The 16,677-nt window shown below is 42.3% G+C and overlaps 1 protein-coding gene across 5 annotated transcripts in view; it reads right to left on the bottom strand.

The window, feature by feature from the left end:
• HECW1 (HECT, C2 and WW domain containing E3 ubiquitin protein ligase 1) overlaps positions 1 to 16,677 on the bottom strand; it is a 441,224-nt gene that overhangs the window by 304,578 nt on the left and 119,969 nt on the right. Inside the window, exon 2 of one of the 5 annotated variants that reach the window (XM_072791662.1) lies at positions 469 to 526. The exons of the other annotated variants lie outside the window; for them this stretch is intronic. Coding sequence (XP_072647763.1) covers positions 469 to 495 — 27 coding nt within the window. The 5' untranslated portion in view covers positions 496 to 526. The remainder of the gene's footprint in view (positions 1 to 468; positions 527 to 16,677) is intronic. 5 annotated transcript variants of the gene reach the window in all.

The following is a 16,677-nucleotide window of genomic DNA, read 5'->3' as shown; positions in this document are numbered from 1 at the left end:
GGGGCCCCTTCCAATGAACTAGCAGCCTCCTGATGGCTGGTCTGACCGGGTCAGGTGGAGAGATTGCTGCTCTGGTCTCCACGTGAATTTCTGTGTATCCACATCAACTGTAGGTAATTCCCCACAGCCCAGCAGAGTCCTCAGCTGTAGTTTTGGAAGGACCACGACAGAGTGGGTGCTTGTTTCCAGGTATAAATTCACTTGCGACAACTGTAGGTTCACATCACACAGGGGAAACTTGACATGCAAAAAACATCATCTCAAAATGGAGCACAGTCAAATAGGGGTGGATGCAGGTGGCAGGGGGTGGGCGGGTGATGGATCTCAAATGTCAGAGCTGCACTTGAGAGAATTCCTGGGCCGGGCAACCACAGTGGGCTGTGGACTGAGGCACATTCCATTATGAGTGGAGTGGGTTTATAATGGAATGACATGGATGGGTTCTTATAATCAGAAAAACACACTGACCTTCACACTACACAGGTGCAGCAGCATAATGACCCACCACGTGTACGCGCATCAATTCCTGGGGAAAAGTCCAACGAGGTTAACTCAGCGTGTATCCCAAGCAAACAAAATCAGCGACATTACCCGAAAGAAGAAAGCTGTGCCCCCACCCCCACCGAGATACCTAGCTTGGGCAATCAACACGTAAAGGGAAAAATTACACGAGGATCGTAATAGTTTTCAGGAAGCAGGAGAAAAATGTAGCAAGCAACATTATTTCATGGCAGGAGTATTTTGCTATAGATTTTGAAATTTAATGTTAAGGAGTACGAATCATGGGACTAGAAAAAAATATTTTTTTTTTCAGGAAACAAGAATTTGGTGTGGGGCTTGCGGGGAGGAGATGGGAAACCTACCTAAAGGCATTCTCAGACATGCTCCACTTGCCAGACTCCCTCAACCACAAAGGAACCAGATCTACAGTGAAACTGCTGGAAATATCACTAACTCACTTCAGTGCACATACTCAGATGTGAAAGATTCCAGAGAGAGCACTGTCCCCTACGTGGCCAGTAGAGTATTGCCCCCAAATAGCAGCCACTGACCACAGCATCTGCATTTCAGTATAGAGAAACCATGTCAAAAATTAGGGGTTTGATGGAGAGATGCCAGGCATCCGCAAATTGCTAATGGTTTTCCATCAGGGTCCTGTTAATCCCAGTATCACTGTGGTTCATGAGTTTTTATTCTGATTTTATGGACTCATCTTCCTCTGAAGTTAAAGTTGCTATGAAAGGGATCAATAGGGTCTTACTCCAGAAAAAAGTGGGATATGATATCAGCTTTCCAAAAACCCCAGTGAAGCCTGAAGCTTTGCTGACAAATGGGTTTGTGTAAGAAACAAGTCGCAAGCTTGCACTCTGCATGCATAGATTATATCCTCATCCCTGGCCTGAGCAGATTTGCATAGGAGACAGAGAGAATTTGAGGCCCCTGTACTCAGATCCCCCTCCCCTTTCTGGACACTATTTGGCTTCTCAGTGGTGAGGAAACAGAGGGGCTTCACCCCTTTCCCTATGGTGCCCACGGGCTTCCCAGCTGCTCCCCAGGCTGGCCCAGCCCTGCTCCATATGAAGGCCCTTCCGCACTCACCTTTTCCATGTTTGAGATCCTCAGACCCTCCTATATTCACACCCATATTCCCATCCATGGCCTCAGTTACTATCCACACATTGACAATTCCCAAATTGACAGTTCCCACAGCTCAGCACTCTCATCTGAACTGCAAACCAACATCATCCACTGGGGCTTCTCACAGCCTTTAAACACAGTTCAAACGGAACTCAGGATCTTTGTCCCCACACCCGGAGCCCAGACTCAGTAACAGTTCCTTAGCCACTAGGTCCCACTGTCCGTACCTTTGGCTACTAGTTCTTAACCATTCTAGAATGCGTTGCTTCTCACCATTTCTACTCCTTCATCGTGGCTCAAGCCTCTCTCCTACCCAAACTCAACTGACCAGAATCAGTCTTCCCACCCTACCCATGCCCCATACACATTCTCTACAACACGTAGAATGCTTTTTATAAAAGGATTATGGCACTTCCTTGCTTTAGTGGCTTCATACTTCTTTTAGGCTAAAATTTGAGACAGGTTGAGACATTTCAAGCATGCAAAATAGATCTGGGCCTGCGGCCTTCCTGGCCCTCCTGCCCACCCCATGCATGACAGCCCAGCCACTTGGGGCATTTTATAGTCTTCAGAGGTGCTTGCTTCCCTTTCTTGGGGATGTCAGCATGCTGGTCCCTCTGTGTGAAACATACTTCCTTCAGTCCTCCCCTACAACCTTTAGTCCTCGGTCCCTTGGGACATCAGCCAGAACAAATGCCCCTGGAACAATACCCTGTACTTATTTTTGAAAAGAATTTTAAAGAACTATTTGTGTGATTTATTTAATGTCTGTCTTGCAAAGTCAACCTGAAGTTCTCTAGGAACTGAGGCTGCCAACGTCAGTACTGAGTGCAGACCCGCTACAAGGGCTTGCTCACCATGTGCCCTGAGAACTGGATGGATGAAAGAATTGCTGAATGATGCAGGACTGTTTATGTCCTTGAGGAACTCACAGTCTAGACTTCAGAAGACACAGAAGAAGCATCCAGATGCACCTGTCCCAAGCCAAATGTTGATCCAATTAATCAAACATACACATGCACATTAGAAGAGTAAGCAGAAGAGAAAGAGACCATTCATATTACATGTTACTGATTTAGCACTTAACCCGGGGGAGTACTTGTGTATTTTACTTTACAGTTTCCTGTAAATTGGTTTTTTACAGTTTCCTAGTAGGTTAGCTGCAAAACTTGACACTGGCAAAGAAGAATGAGAGCAGAGTGGAGACTTTATAGATAAAACGAGTGGGGATTTTAAAAGATCCAGCTCTAGATTCCTAAATCTCATACCACTCCACCAACCAGGACCTGGATGGAACCTCTTCCATCAAGAATAAGCTGGAGCCCAAGGAAGTTAAAGAATGAAATGGGGACAAAGTGATTGTCTACATGAATGCAACCAGAAAAGTGCTCTACCCTTTGCTTTTGGCCCATGTAACCTTACAAGTCCACCCAGGCTCTTCAAAGATTTCAAGTAGAGGAAACCCCAACAGGAAAAGACAACTGACAGTATTGGGGACCAATAAAGTTGTACCTTGTAAGTAACCCGAGATTAGATGATTCCTCCTTCAAATGCATGAGCATTTATATACAGTTGTATCTACTTCAACTACTGCACTCAAGGGTCTATGACCCTTGGGGACACGCTCAGAGCCCACTGCACAGGGTAACAGGAAAATCAAGCAGGAAGGACACTTCTGAAGATCATTGCAGTAGGGCCTGTGGTAGAAGCCCTAACAGCAGGGCAGGTGTGGCTGATATGCACAGCCTTTGATGAGGCCAATCCTTCATGGTCCCCAAGTCAGCCCTCTGAGGCCCCCAACAATGATGCACGTGCCCTGCGAACTTATCCTGCAACAGCGCCATTCTAGGGATCAAGGCTGACAGGTGCCAACACTCTCCCGCCCCCCCCCCCCACCAGGTCACCGGGGGAGAAGTTACCATTATTAAAAATCAAATAAACTGGTTAAGGTATTATTAATACAGGGCCAATATTGACCCTGCCCCTATCCAAATGAGCTGAGGTTAAAAGCTAATACAGAACATGTAACACAGTGACCTGTCATGGGTTAAAAATTCTGTTGTTTTGCTCTTCTCCGGCTCCATTTGGTCTGCATCTAGGAAGTGAAGGGCTTTTTAGGAAGTGATCAATATCATTATGGGTGGAATGGATAAAAGGAAGCAATATAAAAGACGACTGATTTTTTTAAAAACCCTGTTTTGGTAATTATAGAAGCAACATACATCTGTTGTTTAAAATGCCAAGCCATACAGACAATATGACAAAAAATCACTCATAAGCCTACCCCTGAAGAAAACTAGAGATTCTGATTGGAATGGGTTTCTCGTTTCTAAGAAGCGGTTTGAGGGAAGCCTACTCAAAGTGCCACCTTCTGGGTGCCAGGTCCCAGCAAGTTCCAGCAGGCCTGGGGGTGGGCATCCTGGAAACGAAGCCCCAGAGTTTCTGGCCTTCCAAGGAGGCTTGTGATATCTAAAAACAATTTACACTTACTTTAAGCAGATGTATCTGATATCCTCAGAAAGCTGTCAACTAGCACAATCACCCCCGTACAAGACTGCAGTCGTGACTATCAATTACTTGGGTTGTCCTCAGAATGGATGACTGACAATTAGGATCGATTGAGTTCCAACAGGAGATGCCAAGTTGCACGTGGGCAATTCCAAGTACAACACAACAGACCCGCCTGGAAGGACAAATTAAGCTCAACGGTACATGTTTTGAATGAGATTCTTAAAAGCTTATTTCTTCTTGGAGACCAGAATATTACACTCGCTGATTTAATAGGAGGATTCTTATTGAGAGATCCCAAGTAACAAGCTGTGTCACTAGATCCTCCATCATGTGAGTGTCACAGCAAGGACTCCTCTACTAATAGTCGGTGGGACAATGCACTGACACAAATGAGTCAGGTCCTATTTTCAATGTCATGACCATGAACTTGTCGGCACCACTGAGGGGTCTAACCCGTCTCGTTGCATCCCAAGCTCATTTCTTCCAGTCACCTGTCTTGATGTCATTTACATTTTCAGGACATATAAGATTTACTGTCACATAACCTTAAGGGTATTACTATCATTGAATTCCTTGTCTTGGGAGGAGGTGCCTTTTTGAGCCACTACCTACAGCATCACTTCATGTCATTAATGACTTACAGTGCCTTCCAAATTCTCAGGTCTTACCATTCACACAGATGATCTCTCTTAAATTAAAAAAAAGGGCGGGGGGGAACTTTGACAAACTGGCTAGTCTTTTCTCAACAAACATGGACTCAGTGGCATAAGTGAGCTACTCATCTTATATTTTACATTTTAATATTCATCTTGTTAGTATATTTTTATTGTCATTTGTTCATATATTTCTCCAATTCTCTGGCATAGCCATTAATTAATAATAATTTCTAAAATAAAAATGTCTTGACTTTAAACTTCCAATATCTATTGGAATCTCTATTAATAATCTCTATTAGTAATAATCTCTAAAATAAAAATGTCCTGACTTTAAACTTCCAAGTTGACCAAACTTCCCATTTGACATTTTCTTCCCGACCCATCGATCTCATGCTGATTCTAAGGAAGACTTTTTCCAAAGATGACCAGCTTGTCCTTACAGGGACAGTTCCAACTCCATGAGCAGGCAACATAAATACGTGAGTGCAGCCTCCTCCTCCCAGTACCTTCCTCCTCAGACCCCAACCCTGAACAGCAATGCCACGAGGAGGGGTGAGGCTGAGTCCTGCAGCCAAGATGGTGAGGACGAGGTGGAGGCAGCCTCCAAGAGCTCTCCTGCTACGGTTAATGGGTGGGTGTTCAAGGCCAGGAGCTGGGTCCCTGCCCTACCACTCCATCCTTCCCAGGGCTGAGATTTACTGCTGCTCAGCCCATGGCTGTTTGCTTTTCCTCAACCTTCATGTTCCAACCGCAGGACATCTGTGATGGGGAAACTCTCCTAACAGAACTCCATTCTTGACTAACTCCACAACAAAGCTGTCTTCTAAGAATAAGAGCTGATCTCAGGATGTTTTCATTAGAAACAGATTTCTGCAACAGCCTATCAAAACATTTTCCTTGCACAATAAGCAATACAATGGGGCAGAATGATGCAAAACATACGAGCTTACCACTGTCCTCAGCAGCCAGCAGCTCCCTTACTGTGTTTTCATTGGCTCATTTAACTCACATATCGTAGATAAGTGCAGCCTTCATCATGCTTGGTGTTTTTCATGCTCCAAGTGGCAGAAGAAAAAGGCTGGTGAACTGCATTTCTGCCTCTGTTTTCAAAATCTGTCACCAGCTGTCCCCGAGGGCTGAGGTTTGCCTGCATCCTTAAAGAGCCAAAGAGGTGCTAGCTAACAAGGCAGGCTCAGAGTCATCCACTTATTGACCGCCTACCACTTGCCTGGCATCATATTAGCATTGGAAAAACACCACGGTGAGAGCTAATATCTAGTATTTATATGGTTTTCGATGTGCCAGGACCCTTTCTAAGTGCTTTACATAGAGGAAGGCGCTAGGCCTTGCAGCAGCCCCGCGAGACAGAGGCTATCACTGCCTACAGCTTGTAGGCGAGGAAGCTAAGCATGGGGTGGTGGTGTAACTTGCCAAGTGCCCAAAAGAATAAGGAGCAGGCTGGAGTGCAGACGGACCTGGTCCCTGCCCCAAAGGAGCCAACACACGTAGACCAGACCAACTGAGTACACAACCTGTCAGAGCATTGAATGTAAGAGCTGAGGAGGGTCCTGGCAGTTCCTGTTCAGTGATGTATATATATAAACTTATTTTGGTTGGTAATACCTTTAAGACAGACACTAACGGGGCTATGCCTTCTGGAACTCCAGCTCGTCCTCGGGGAAAACAGTGGCACTTTTTCTCCCTGTCCTTTTAACATTTTTTTCTTCCAGTTTCCACTGTATAGTCTAATCTTTCTGAAATGTATTTTTGTGCATGGCTTATTACATTTACCATCTGTTTCATTTTGAGTTTTTGCCCTCACAAATAGTTTTCCAAGTGCTACTTGTTAAGCAATCATTTAATATATTCAAAATCGATAAATATTTTTATAAACTCATGTCTTTCAAGATGATCAATCTCTTCTATTCTCTGTATTCACATATTGACACATGAAGTTTTCGGGTTTGTGTGTACGTGTGTATACATGTACACAGAGTAAGGCATATAAACCTCTTTACTATATATTTATAATAATATATCACATTGGGTAGCACAATACCCCCTTCACTAATTTTTGAAATAAATTCTTCTCAAAAATCTCCTAGCTTTGCTTGCATTTTTATTTGTCTGGAACTGGAGAACTAGGATTGCCGTGGTTGCAGGGGGCCATCTAAAAATGCCATAACAGCATTATGTTTATCACGAGGCACTTACAAGGCAGGGGACCAAAGAGTGCTGGCGACATTCATACAGAGGACTCTGCCCAAGATTCAGTGGAACTCAATCCTCACACTCAACCACATTCTAGAACATAAAAATCCCATGGATCTTTTTGGTGGGATTAAGTTAAATGAATGAATATGGGAAGAATTTATACATTAATTATAAATTAATACATTAATTTTTCCAACCAGGAGTATGATCTGTGTCTTCACTTACCAAATTCCTGTCTTGATTTTTTAAATTAATATCTGTAGTTTTTGTCATGTAGGCTCATGTTTGTAGTTCATGTTTTCTTTCTTAAAATTTCAAAATGGTTTCTAAAATTATCCTGGGTTTGGGACAAAGGATAACAATTCTTATTCTGCATTTTTTGGAAAAATGGAACTTCACTGCCTTCTGTTTCAGATCCTTTTTATCAGCCTAGTACTCATGCTCAGGTTTTATCATTTTTTTAAGATTTTATTTTATTTATTCATGAGAGATACAGAGAGATGCAGAGACACCGGCAGAGGGAGAAGGAGGCTCCCTGTGGGGAGCCTGATGTGGGACTCAATCCCAGGACCCCGGGATCATGACCTGAGCCAAAGGCAGACACTCAACCACTGAACCACTCAGGCATCCCTGGTTTTATCATGTTTTATTACCATGTTTTATTACCATGTTTGCTGTTCTGGGGTTCACTGGTCAGAGAAGGTTGACTCCCTTCTACACCCCCCTGTAGGAAGAACCAAAGTCTCCTTCCCTGGTAGCCACTCCTGGAATAGGGGCAGGCGGTTCTCTGTGGGGCTCCCCCAGGTGAGGAGACATAGAATGAGCTCTATCTTTCTTCAACATCTCAAAGGGAAGAGCTCTGGAACCCCTCAAGCAAGGTTCTTTCTGGTTCCAGGTGAGGGTTTCCCCATTTCCCAGGTCTTCTCCCTCCAGGTGTGCTGGAGCTGGGCCTCAAAGGTATAAGGGTGGTCAGGACTCGGATCTGGACCATGGCTCTGGCAGGGGATTGGTCTGATTTGCTGGTCAATCTCGAGTCAATGAGATTAGGTGGAGGAGGACTAATGGGACCTTGCTTTGGGTCCGCTGCCTAAACCCTGGATAGTCACAAAGTGACCTGACATTTGCTTTCATTTGCTGTGCATTTATTTCCCTATAGGGCTTCACATGGCGTAGTCTTTTCATTCAGTCATGTATTCAACAACTTCATTGAAGGCCAACCACACACCAGGCACTGGAGATGAGGCAGTGTTAGTGAACACCACAGACTATGAGCCCTGGCTGTGCACCTCATGTTTGAGAGGAGAGAGCAACCAAAAAAACCTCACAATAAATAAGAAAAATACACGTTAGATGGTGAGAAACTTAAAGACAAAACAATAAATGAGAAATGAAATGTTAAAATGTAGTAGGAGATGACATTTTAGATTGGGTTTCTCGAAGGAAACATGTTGAGTAAAGAACGGAGGAAGAAAAGGAAGTGTCCGAGAAGATGTCTAGGGAAAGATAGTTTCAGTCAAAGAAAACAGCAAGTGCAAACGTGCCTGGGGTATTTTTGAGAAACAGCAGAGAGGCCAGTGTGGCCATCCAGAGCTAAGAAAACAGAGGGGAGAATGGTAGGAAATGAAGTTGAAGATGTAGCATGAGGCTGGATAGTGCTAGGTGCCAGGAACTAGGCTAGTTCAGTGGAAGTGCTACGCTATCCATATGGAGTGAGGTAGGGAGTCGCTGGAGAGCTCCAAGCAGGCAAGTGACACGACCTGGCTTGCAAAGAACAGAATGTCTCTAGCTGCTGGTTTAAGAGCACAGGGAAGGGGAGAGAAGGGAGACCTTGCAAGAATGCAGGAGAGACACAAAGGTGGCATGAGCAGGGCGGGGGCAGTGGGAGCTGTGAGAATTTGGTAAGAATTATAGAGAGAAGAGCGTTGTCACGGGCAAGGCTGTATTGCACTTAATGTGTAATGCCCTCCGCTAAGCTTGTGTTGGTCTAGCAGCCATCTGATCGTGCGCAGCTCTCACAGACTGAAGGGAACACTTGCCGCTCCTTACCCGCTCAGCTCCCTACAGTGACACTTCTTGCTGGATAGTATGAAGCCACTTCTCTTTCCTTCGATTGAAACTGTAATCAGTTTGCACCCCTCTCTCCAATTCTATCTTTGCTTATTGTGGGCACCACAGCTCCTGTCATGCCCACCGTATCTCTACGTCCACTTCCTGCTTCACTGCATTTTGGGGAGTGGAAGAGCCAAATGAGAACAGGAAGAGAGAAGCAAATGGAGGCAGCTGGGTTGGTGTTGGCTGGGAGCTACCGAGGGCAGGTGATATGCAGGTATGCAGAGGTCTGGTCCTGGTCCTCTGGGCACTGGTCACTCTCAGTATCCTGGAAATCAGTTCTGGAGACAGATATATCAGTCACTATTCCTAGGCTCCAGAGCACTGTCATTGTGCGTCATCTAGGAAACTTCTCATAAAATTATTTTCGTAGAAGTTGTACCTGGGGGAGGGAGAAGCATCTAGTAACCTCTGTCACTGCTAGTCACTCTAGTAACTGGATATAACTGCCGTCTCTTTCAGTCACACGTTTTTCCACTGGACAACACGTTAAGACTCGACAGACACATGGAAGAGTTTCTCAGACATTGAAAAACAATAGCAGATTTTCTCTGAACATATAATCCATAAAGATATTAAATCCATAGGCATATGCTGCCCCAGATACATGTGACCATGTGTGCTCAATGCCCATCTTTTCCACAATGGCATCTCAGAAGTCCTAGGGACAAAATGTAAAAAATTGTGCCACCCAATGCTAAGATGTGGAGAGCTGAAAGGCAAGAAAAATGATAATATCTAAGTCGTGGTTTCTTCAGTAACTTTGTCTTTTCTGCAATTGATGGTGCATATGAACGTGAAGAATTTCCAGATGTAATATCTCACCCAATAATAACAACCAGCCGGGATAGGGAGACAAGGGTGAGGTTTTCACTTTGGTTGGTCTCAGCATTTCAGCTGGAGAATATTCACCCATGGAGGACTGTGAACCAGAGGGGTTCTCATTTCCACCTCTGAAAACGTGGGTCTGCTAAAACTTAACAACTTTAACAATCTTAAAAATCAGAACATTAAATAGCACAATTATCAGGAAAAATGGTCTATGAATATTATCATTTCTGGTGGTTAAGGGGTTTCTGAGCAAAGAGGACTGGCACCTGGGTTAGAGAGTGGTTAACAGCCACTCTAAAGATAGAGACATCTGGGAAGATGTAGTCCCTTCTCCTCTGGAGACATCCGTTTACATGCAGGGGTGTGAGTCTTTTGCCCCCTCTCCTCAGATAGGGTTTCGTTATATTCCAGAACAAAGGTCTCTCTTCCTTTCTCGGAAGAGGAGGAGAGCCAGATGTGCCAGTCACTCCTATATAAGCACCGAGATTCATAATTTTGGGGTTTCTCTCCTTGGCACAAACCCCTGCCTGTACAGGGAATATCTGGCTCCCATCACTTCATCCCAAGAGGAGATGATGCTGAGATTGCATGGAAATCAGTCTGTTCTCTCATCCAAAGACCTCATGTTTTCTGTCATAATAAATAAATATAAGTGGATGTTTGACTTAACAATGAAAGGACAGTTGGCTGTGATGGCAACACTACTCACTATTAAAGGATGCGTTATGATGACCCCCAATCATTCCACTCCCCTCTGCAGAGATCACACATCCCTGCCTGCCGTGTGACCTGCTCATGCTACCCGTGGCAATGTTAGAAACACCTACCTCATACACTTTGGACTTGACCATGTGATATGTAATATGCTCTGGCCAACTAAATGTGATGTCCACTTCCGAGCAAGAAGTTTTAAGAGTTATCATGAGTTTACACCAGCCTTTTGCTCCTGTTCCCTCTCCCCCAACAACAGCATTTCCAGCTCTACTAGAGCTGTGCCATCAGGCTATACCTCAGAGGGAAGAATATACATGCAGCCCAACCCACAAAGGGAAGGAGAGCTGTAGCTAACCTACAGCCCAGATGTGGATGTGACGCGAAGGAGAAATAAATATTTGTAGGAAAAGCCACGAGGTTGTGAAGATGCTTGTTTCATAGTCTACCTAAGAAAAGAAAATTGTGTGGATATTTGTTTTACAACATAATCAGCCAAAGCAGATTGACGTAGCTGCACACCAGCCTCCACTCTGCCTCTCTTCTGAATTGAACCCACTGCTCAGTGGAAGGCGGCATATCCTGATTCTTCGGCACCAACCAGCACTTGGCATTTCCCTTAACTGACCTTCTTTAAAAGAAAAGTCTTCTGTTTCATGAGTGGGGAGGAGGTTTCGGCACCAATATGAACTTGTGGAGTGGCAAGGATCTAAGAGATTTTCTTCTCTCCTGTGTTCCATTCAAACCATCCCAATCAACCAAGTCCTCTACTTTTTCTTTTTTGTACTTGCTGGTTTCTCTCTTTCACTGAAATTCCAAGTTCTTTATGAACACTTTCCCCTAGGAACTGTCAACTCTCAGGTCAAATTTCTCCCGGTAGTTATCAAGTCAGGATATGTATTGTATCCTTCCCACTCAATATTTCCCACAAAGAACACATTCTTTGCTAACAAGGGAGAAGACTGCAGTGGCTGCAGTGCAGTGTTGCTGGGAAGGGCTCATAGTTAATTTCTGGCATTTACTAATTTTTAAAAAAGATTTTATTTATTTATTCATGGAGACAGAGAGAGAGAGAGAGAGGCAGAGACAGAGGCAGAGGGAGAAGCAGGGCCGACGTGGGACTCGATCCCGGGACTCCAGGATCACACCCTGGGCTGAAGATGGCGCTAAATTGCTGAGCCACCGGGTTGCCCTAAATTTTTATGTCAAAATATAGAAAACCCGGGGAAACAGGCTCTTGTACCATCCAAAGTCTACATTCCCTGCTTAGATCTGCTGTCTTGAGTCTTTTTCAATCTCTTAGCTGGCAAACAGAAAGTCCCCTTTAGGGCACTAACACAATTACAAAATTGGAGTTTAACAGACTTAAACTGGGTCCTCCTGGAGGCATTTACACTTTAGAATAAGAGCAGTCTCAGATCATAGCAGCGGGGACAGGGAGACAGTAGGAGTCAGAAGACCTGCCAGGAGAGGTTAGTGTCTTGTCTCTTTGCACTGTCTGCCATGGCCAGGAGGACCATGACAAACCAGAGCCAGAGTGTGTCAGCGATTGCTCACTTTAAGCCAAAGAGCCTAAAGGACCTCAAATTTACCAACCTAATGAAATAGGTCCCTGCTTCATTTTCCCTATCCAGGAGCTAACAGTTTAAGGAACAATAGGGCAGAACTTCCACATGATTTTAATGGTGGCACACTGAGCAAATGGGATAACATATGCTGGTACAAATCAATTCAGTGAATCCACATCATGTGCAAGACCCACAGGGATGCTTTTAGGGTTGTAAATACCTAGGAAAAAAAGAGTTGCATTGAAAGGGTTGTGATGGGAGAGACAGATGGTTCCCAGATGTGGAACAAGCAGAAGGGCAGAGGGAGGTAGAGAAGTGTGAGTTCAAGTCTGAATCTGCCGCTTTCCAGCTCTGGGATCTTGAGCAAGTTACTTAATCTACTCAAATGTCACTTGTAAATGAGGATTATGATGGTCTCTACTCCATAGTGCTGTCAGTGGATTTAGGTAGGAAAACATATGGAAAGTACTAGACCTGTGGCACCTACAGGACCAAAAGAGACTCAGAGCTCAGTATCAAGGAAGGTGTGCAGGGGGCACCTGGGTGGCTCAGTGGTGGAGCGTCTGCGTTCGGCCCAGGGCGTGATACCGGGGGCCTGGGATTGAGTCTCACATCAAGCTCTCTGTGGCGAGCCTGCTTCTCCCTCCACCTATGTCTCTGCCTCATGAATAAGTAAATAAAATCTTTTTTTTTTTAAAAAAAGGAAGGTGTGCCAAGTTCAGGAAATGAGGGTCACTCCAGCCAGGGCTTTAAAGAAAGTACTAACGCTTGGCTAAGCATTTACCACCCAGCCACTTTCTGCTTTACATTTTTTTTTTTTTTAATTTTGGCAAACTTCCAGACTTACAGAAAAGTTGTGGGAATATTACAATGAATCCCTAATATAGTGCACACAGATTCTCCAAATGGTACTCTTCGGCTATATCTGTTTTTCCTTTCTCTCTCTGTGCCTGTGTGTGTGCACACACACATCATGCATACATACATATATAATTTATATAATTGTGCATATTGATATGTGTGCATGTCTAATTTTTTCTGAACCATTGAAAAGTAATCTGTAGACTCTTTACTCCTGAATACTTTGGTGTGTATTTCCTAAAAGCAAGAAATTATTTTATGTAACTACAGTATATTTATAAAAATCAGGAAATTAACATTGACACTCTTCTGGTATCTAATCGATAGACTAATCAGATTAGGCCCATTTTTCAATAATGTAATTTAGAGGAAACAAAAGCCCAAGATCCCATGTTACGTGTTGCATTCAGTTGTCTTTCTTTGTATTTCACGACACTGATAATCTTCCAGGGTACAGACTGGTGATTTTGTAGAATATCTCTCACCTTAAAATTTGTCTAATGTGCCTTGTGATCAGTTTCAGGCTCTGCTTTTTGGGCTAGAACACCACGGAAGGGGCGCTGAATTCCGCACGTACCCTCTCCTGTGCACCTGCTAGCACTACTCCACCTCTGATGTTGTTAACTTTGATTATTTAGTCAAGGTGATGTTTGCCAGGTTTCTCTACTGTAAAACTATTTGATCCCTTGTAATTAATAAATACCTTGTGGATACTGTGAGATTATGTAAACAGACCATATTATTCCTTAAACTTTCACTTTTTTAGCATGAATTCATTATTTTTTGCCTCAATCAGTTATGCTGATGGTCCTAGCCCTTTTCTTAACAGAGTTTTTGAATTGTCTTTTTTTTTTTTTTTTTTTTAGATTTTATTTGACACAGAGAGAGCTCACGCAGGAGAGGGCACAAGCAGGGTGACTAGGGGGCAGGGAGGGAGAGAAGGAGAAGCAGGCTCCCCGCTGAGCAGGGGTTTATCCTAGGACCCTGGGATTATGACCTGGGCCGAAGTAGATGCTTCATCGACTCAGCTGCCCAGGCGCCCCTGAATTCTGTCTTTGAGGACTATTTTCCACCGCAATGAATTTTATTATGAGGCTCACTAATGCTGCTACACTATGAAGCATCTTTCCAAAATGTTAGCTCCTGCCTGGTGTCAGCTGGTTGCAAAGACTTTAATTCAGGAAAGGTGAGCACCAACACTGGAAGTGCCTTTTACTTGCCAGAAAGTGGATAAAAATTAAATTCTTCTTGAATTTAATTATAGTAGTCATTTTACATTTGGTTTCAACATAGGATTGTTCTTTCTTTCTTCTTTCTTTCTTTCTTTCTTTTCTTTCTTTCTTTCTTTCTTTCTTTCTTTCTTTCTTTCTTTCTTTCTTTCTTTCTTTCTTTTCTTTCTTTCTTTCTTTTCTTTTCTTTTCTTTTTTCTTTTCTTTCTTTTCTTTCTTTCTTTCTTTCTGCCTTCCTGCCTTCTTTTCATTCATTTCATAAGAAACTCATTCTTACTGTGGAAAATATGAAAGCAATCAAAAGCAGAAAACAGGAAACAAAAGACACCCATAACCTAGAATCGCATGCTGTAAAGCATTATTTTATATAGCTACATTATAATTATAAAAATTAGGAAATTCCCATTGCTCATTTTGTTAACTGTCTGATCTTGCTCTTTGAGTGCTTATCTGGGGAAGCTTGGTATTACTTTTTACATAAGTACTGGAGTTCTATGCACCCTAAAATATTAAACTTTTGTCCAACATGCTTATTGCAAATATTTTCCTAGTGTATCATTTGCCTTTTAATTTTGTGTATTTGGATATGAATGGAGAATCTCCAATTTTATGTAGTCCAGCTTTTTCTTCCTGACCCCTTCTCAATTTGCTATATTCTTTGCCATCACTTTTTCCCTTTTACTTTATCTGAAGACACATTGTACATATAATTTTACAATCCAATTTTTCAACGAAAGTAAGCATTTCCAATGTCGTTAAAAAATTCTTTTCCCAAATAAATCTTAATGGGTGCCCTTTAGAAATGTGATGTAATTCAGTTCATTGTGCTTTATTTTAAACCCTCAAGTGGTTTATATCTCTGCTCTCTGATAATGGTAGCACTAATCTCTTTACATGAACATAAAGTATTTTCTGCATTTTCTTTTATTTCTTTAGGAAATATAATGGCCTGAATGAGCGTGGCTGAGTCGAAGGCTATAAGATCCATATTGCCAAGTGATCTTACACAAAAGGCCTTATACGGATTTATACACCAAGTAGCAATCCATGCAAGTGATGCTCTCCCCCAAAACTCAGCAACATTGATTATTTTCACTGATTATTATGGTTCTTGACTGTACATCTTCAACCTTCAACCTTCACTCCTATTGTTCTTTTGTTAACTGACCTTGCTCTTTGAGTGTTTATCTGCAGAAGCTTAGTATTTTTTTTTTACTTAAGTATGAGTTCTATGTACCCTAAAATATTAAGCTTTTGTCCAACATGCCTGTTGCAACAAGTATTTTCCCAATGTATTATTTGCTTTTTAATTTTGTGTACTTGGATATGACTGGAAGATCTCCAATTTTATGTAGTCAAACTTTTTCTTCCTGCCTCCTTCTCACATGTTATCTTAGGAAGCTTTGCATTCTCTCATCTTGCACCCAACTAGCTGCTGTGGCATCTTGGCTCTCAAGTCCATCTGTGACTTTTTTGGGAACATGTGAATAGTATCACTTTCTTCCTTGCTGATACCTGCTGCCTCTGGTCATGTAGCAGAATTTCCATGTGCTAGAATTTATTCTTATTCTGAAGTTCCATAAATCTATTGTTGTTCATAGTCAAGACCACTTTCTATTCACTACTGTACTTTTGACTATGGTAACGTTAACCTTACTTCATTCTTTCTCCTTTGTCCCCTAATTGTTTCTCTTCTGGCCTCCTTATTCTTTCAGAATACTTTAGGATAATTTTATTAATATAAGTTAATCAAAATTCTTAATTAATAGGAAAATGGAGTATATTTTGATTATAACACTGTACCCTATAAATGAATTACTAGGAAACATATCCTTAACTTTGCAATATCCAGTTTTCTCCTGAAAGAACATGCAATGTCTATGGATTAATTTAAATCTTTTGTTTCTTAGTAAAGCTTTGCAGTTTTATTTACATATTTTTTGCACTTAATAATTACATATGGATATTTTGTTTTCATTACCACTGTGAATAGGATGCTTTTTAAATTACTTTTAAATTTTATATTCTGAATATTAATTTTGTGAACCATCTTATTCAATTAACTAGCTATTTCTCTTCCATTTTACAAGCATACCATCATATCCCTAAAAATATTTACCATTTTTTTTCTAAACCTCACAATAGCCATCCATGTTGCTCTTGTTCTATATCTCCTTTCATTAGCCGGAACTCCAGATCAATGTTAAATAATCACTAAAAATGGTGGTCAATTTTATATTGTTTCTGACAGTGACAGAAATATATTTAACAAAGCAGGACACTGCCCATTAGTTTTAAATAGCTATTAATTTCCATTTTATATTATCTGGACGAATATATGCTCTAGTA

This window comes from Canis lupus, chromosome 21 (assembly GCF_048164855.1).
Source record: "Canis lupus baileyi chromosome 21, mCanLup2.hap1, whole genome shotgun sequence".
Taxonomy (NCBI): domain Eukaryota; kingdom Metazoa; phylum Chordata; class Mammalia; order Carnivora; family Canidae; genus Canis; species Canis lupus.
This window is presented reverse-complemented; position numbering and strand designations above follow the sequence as displayed.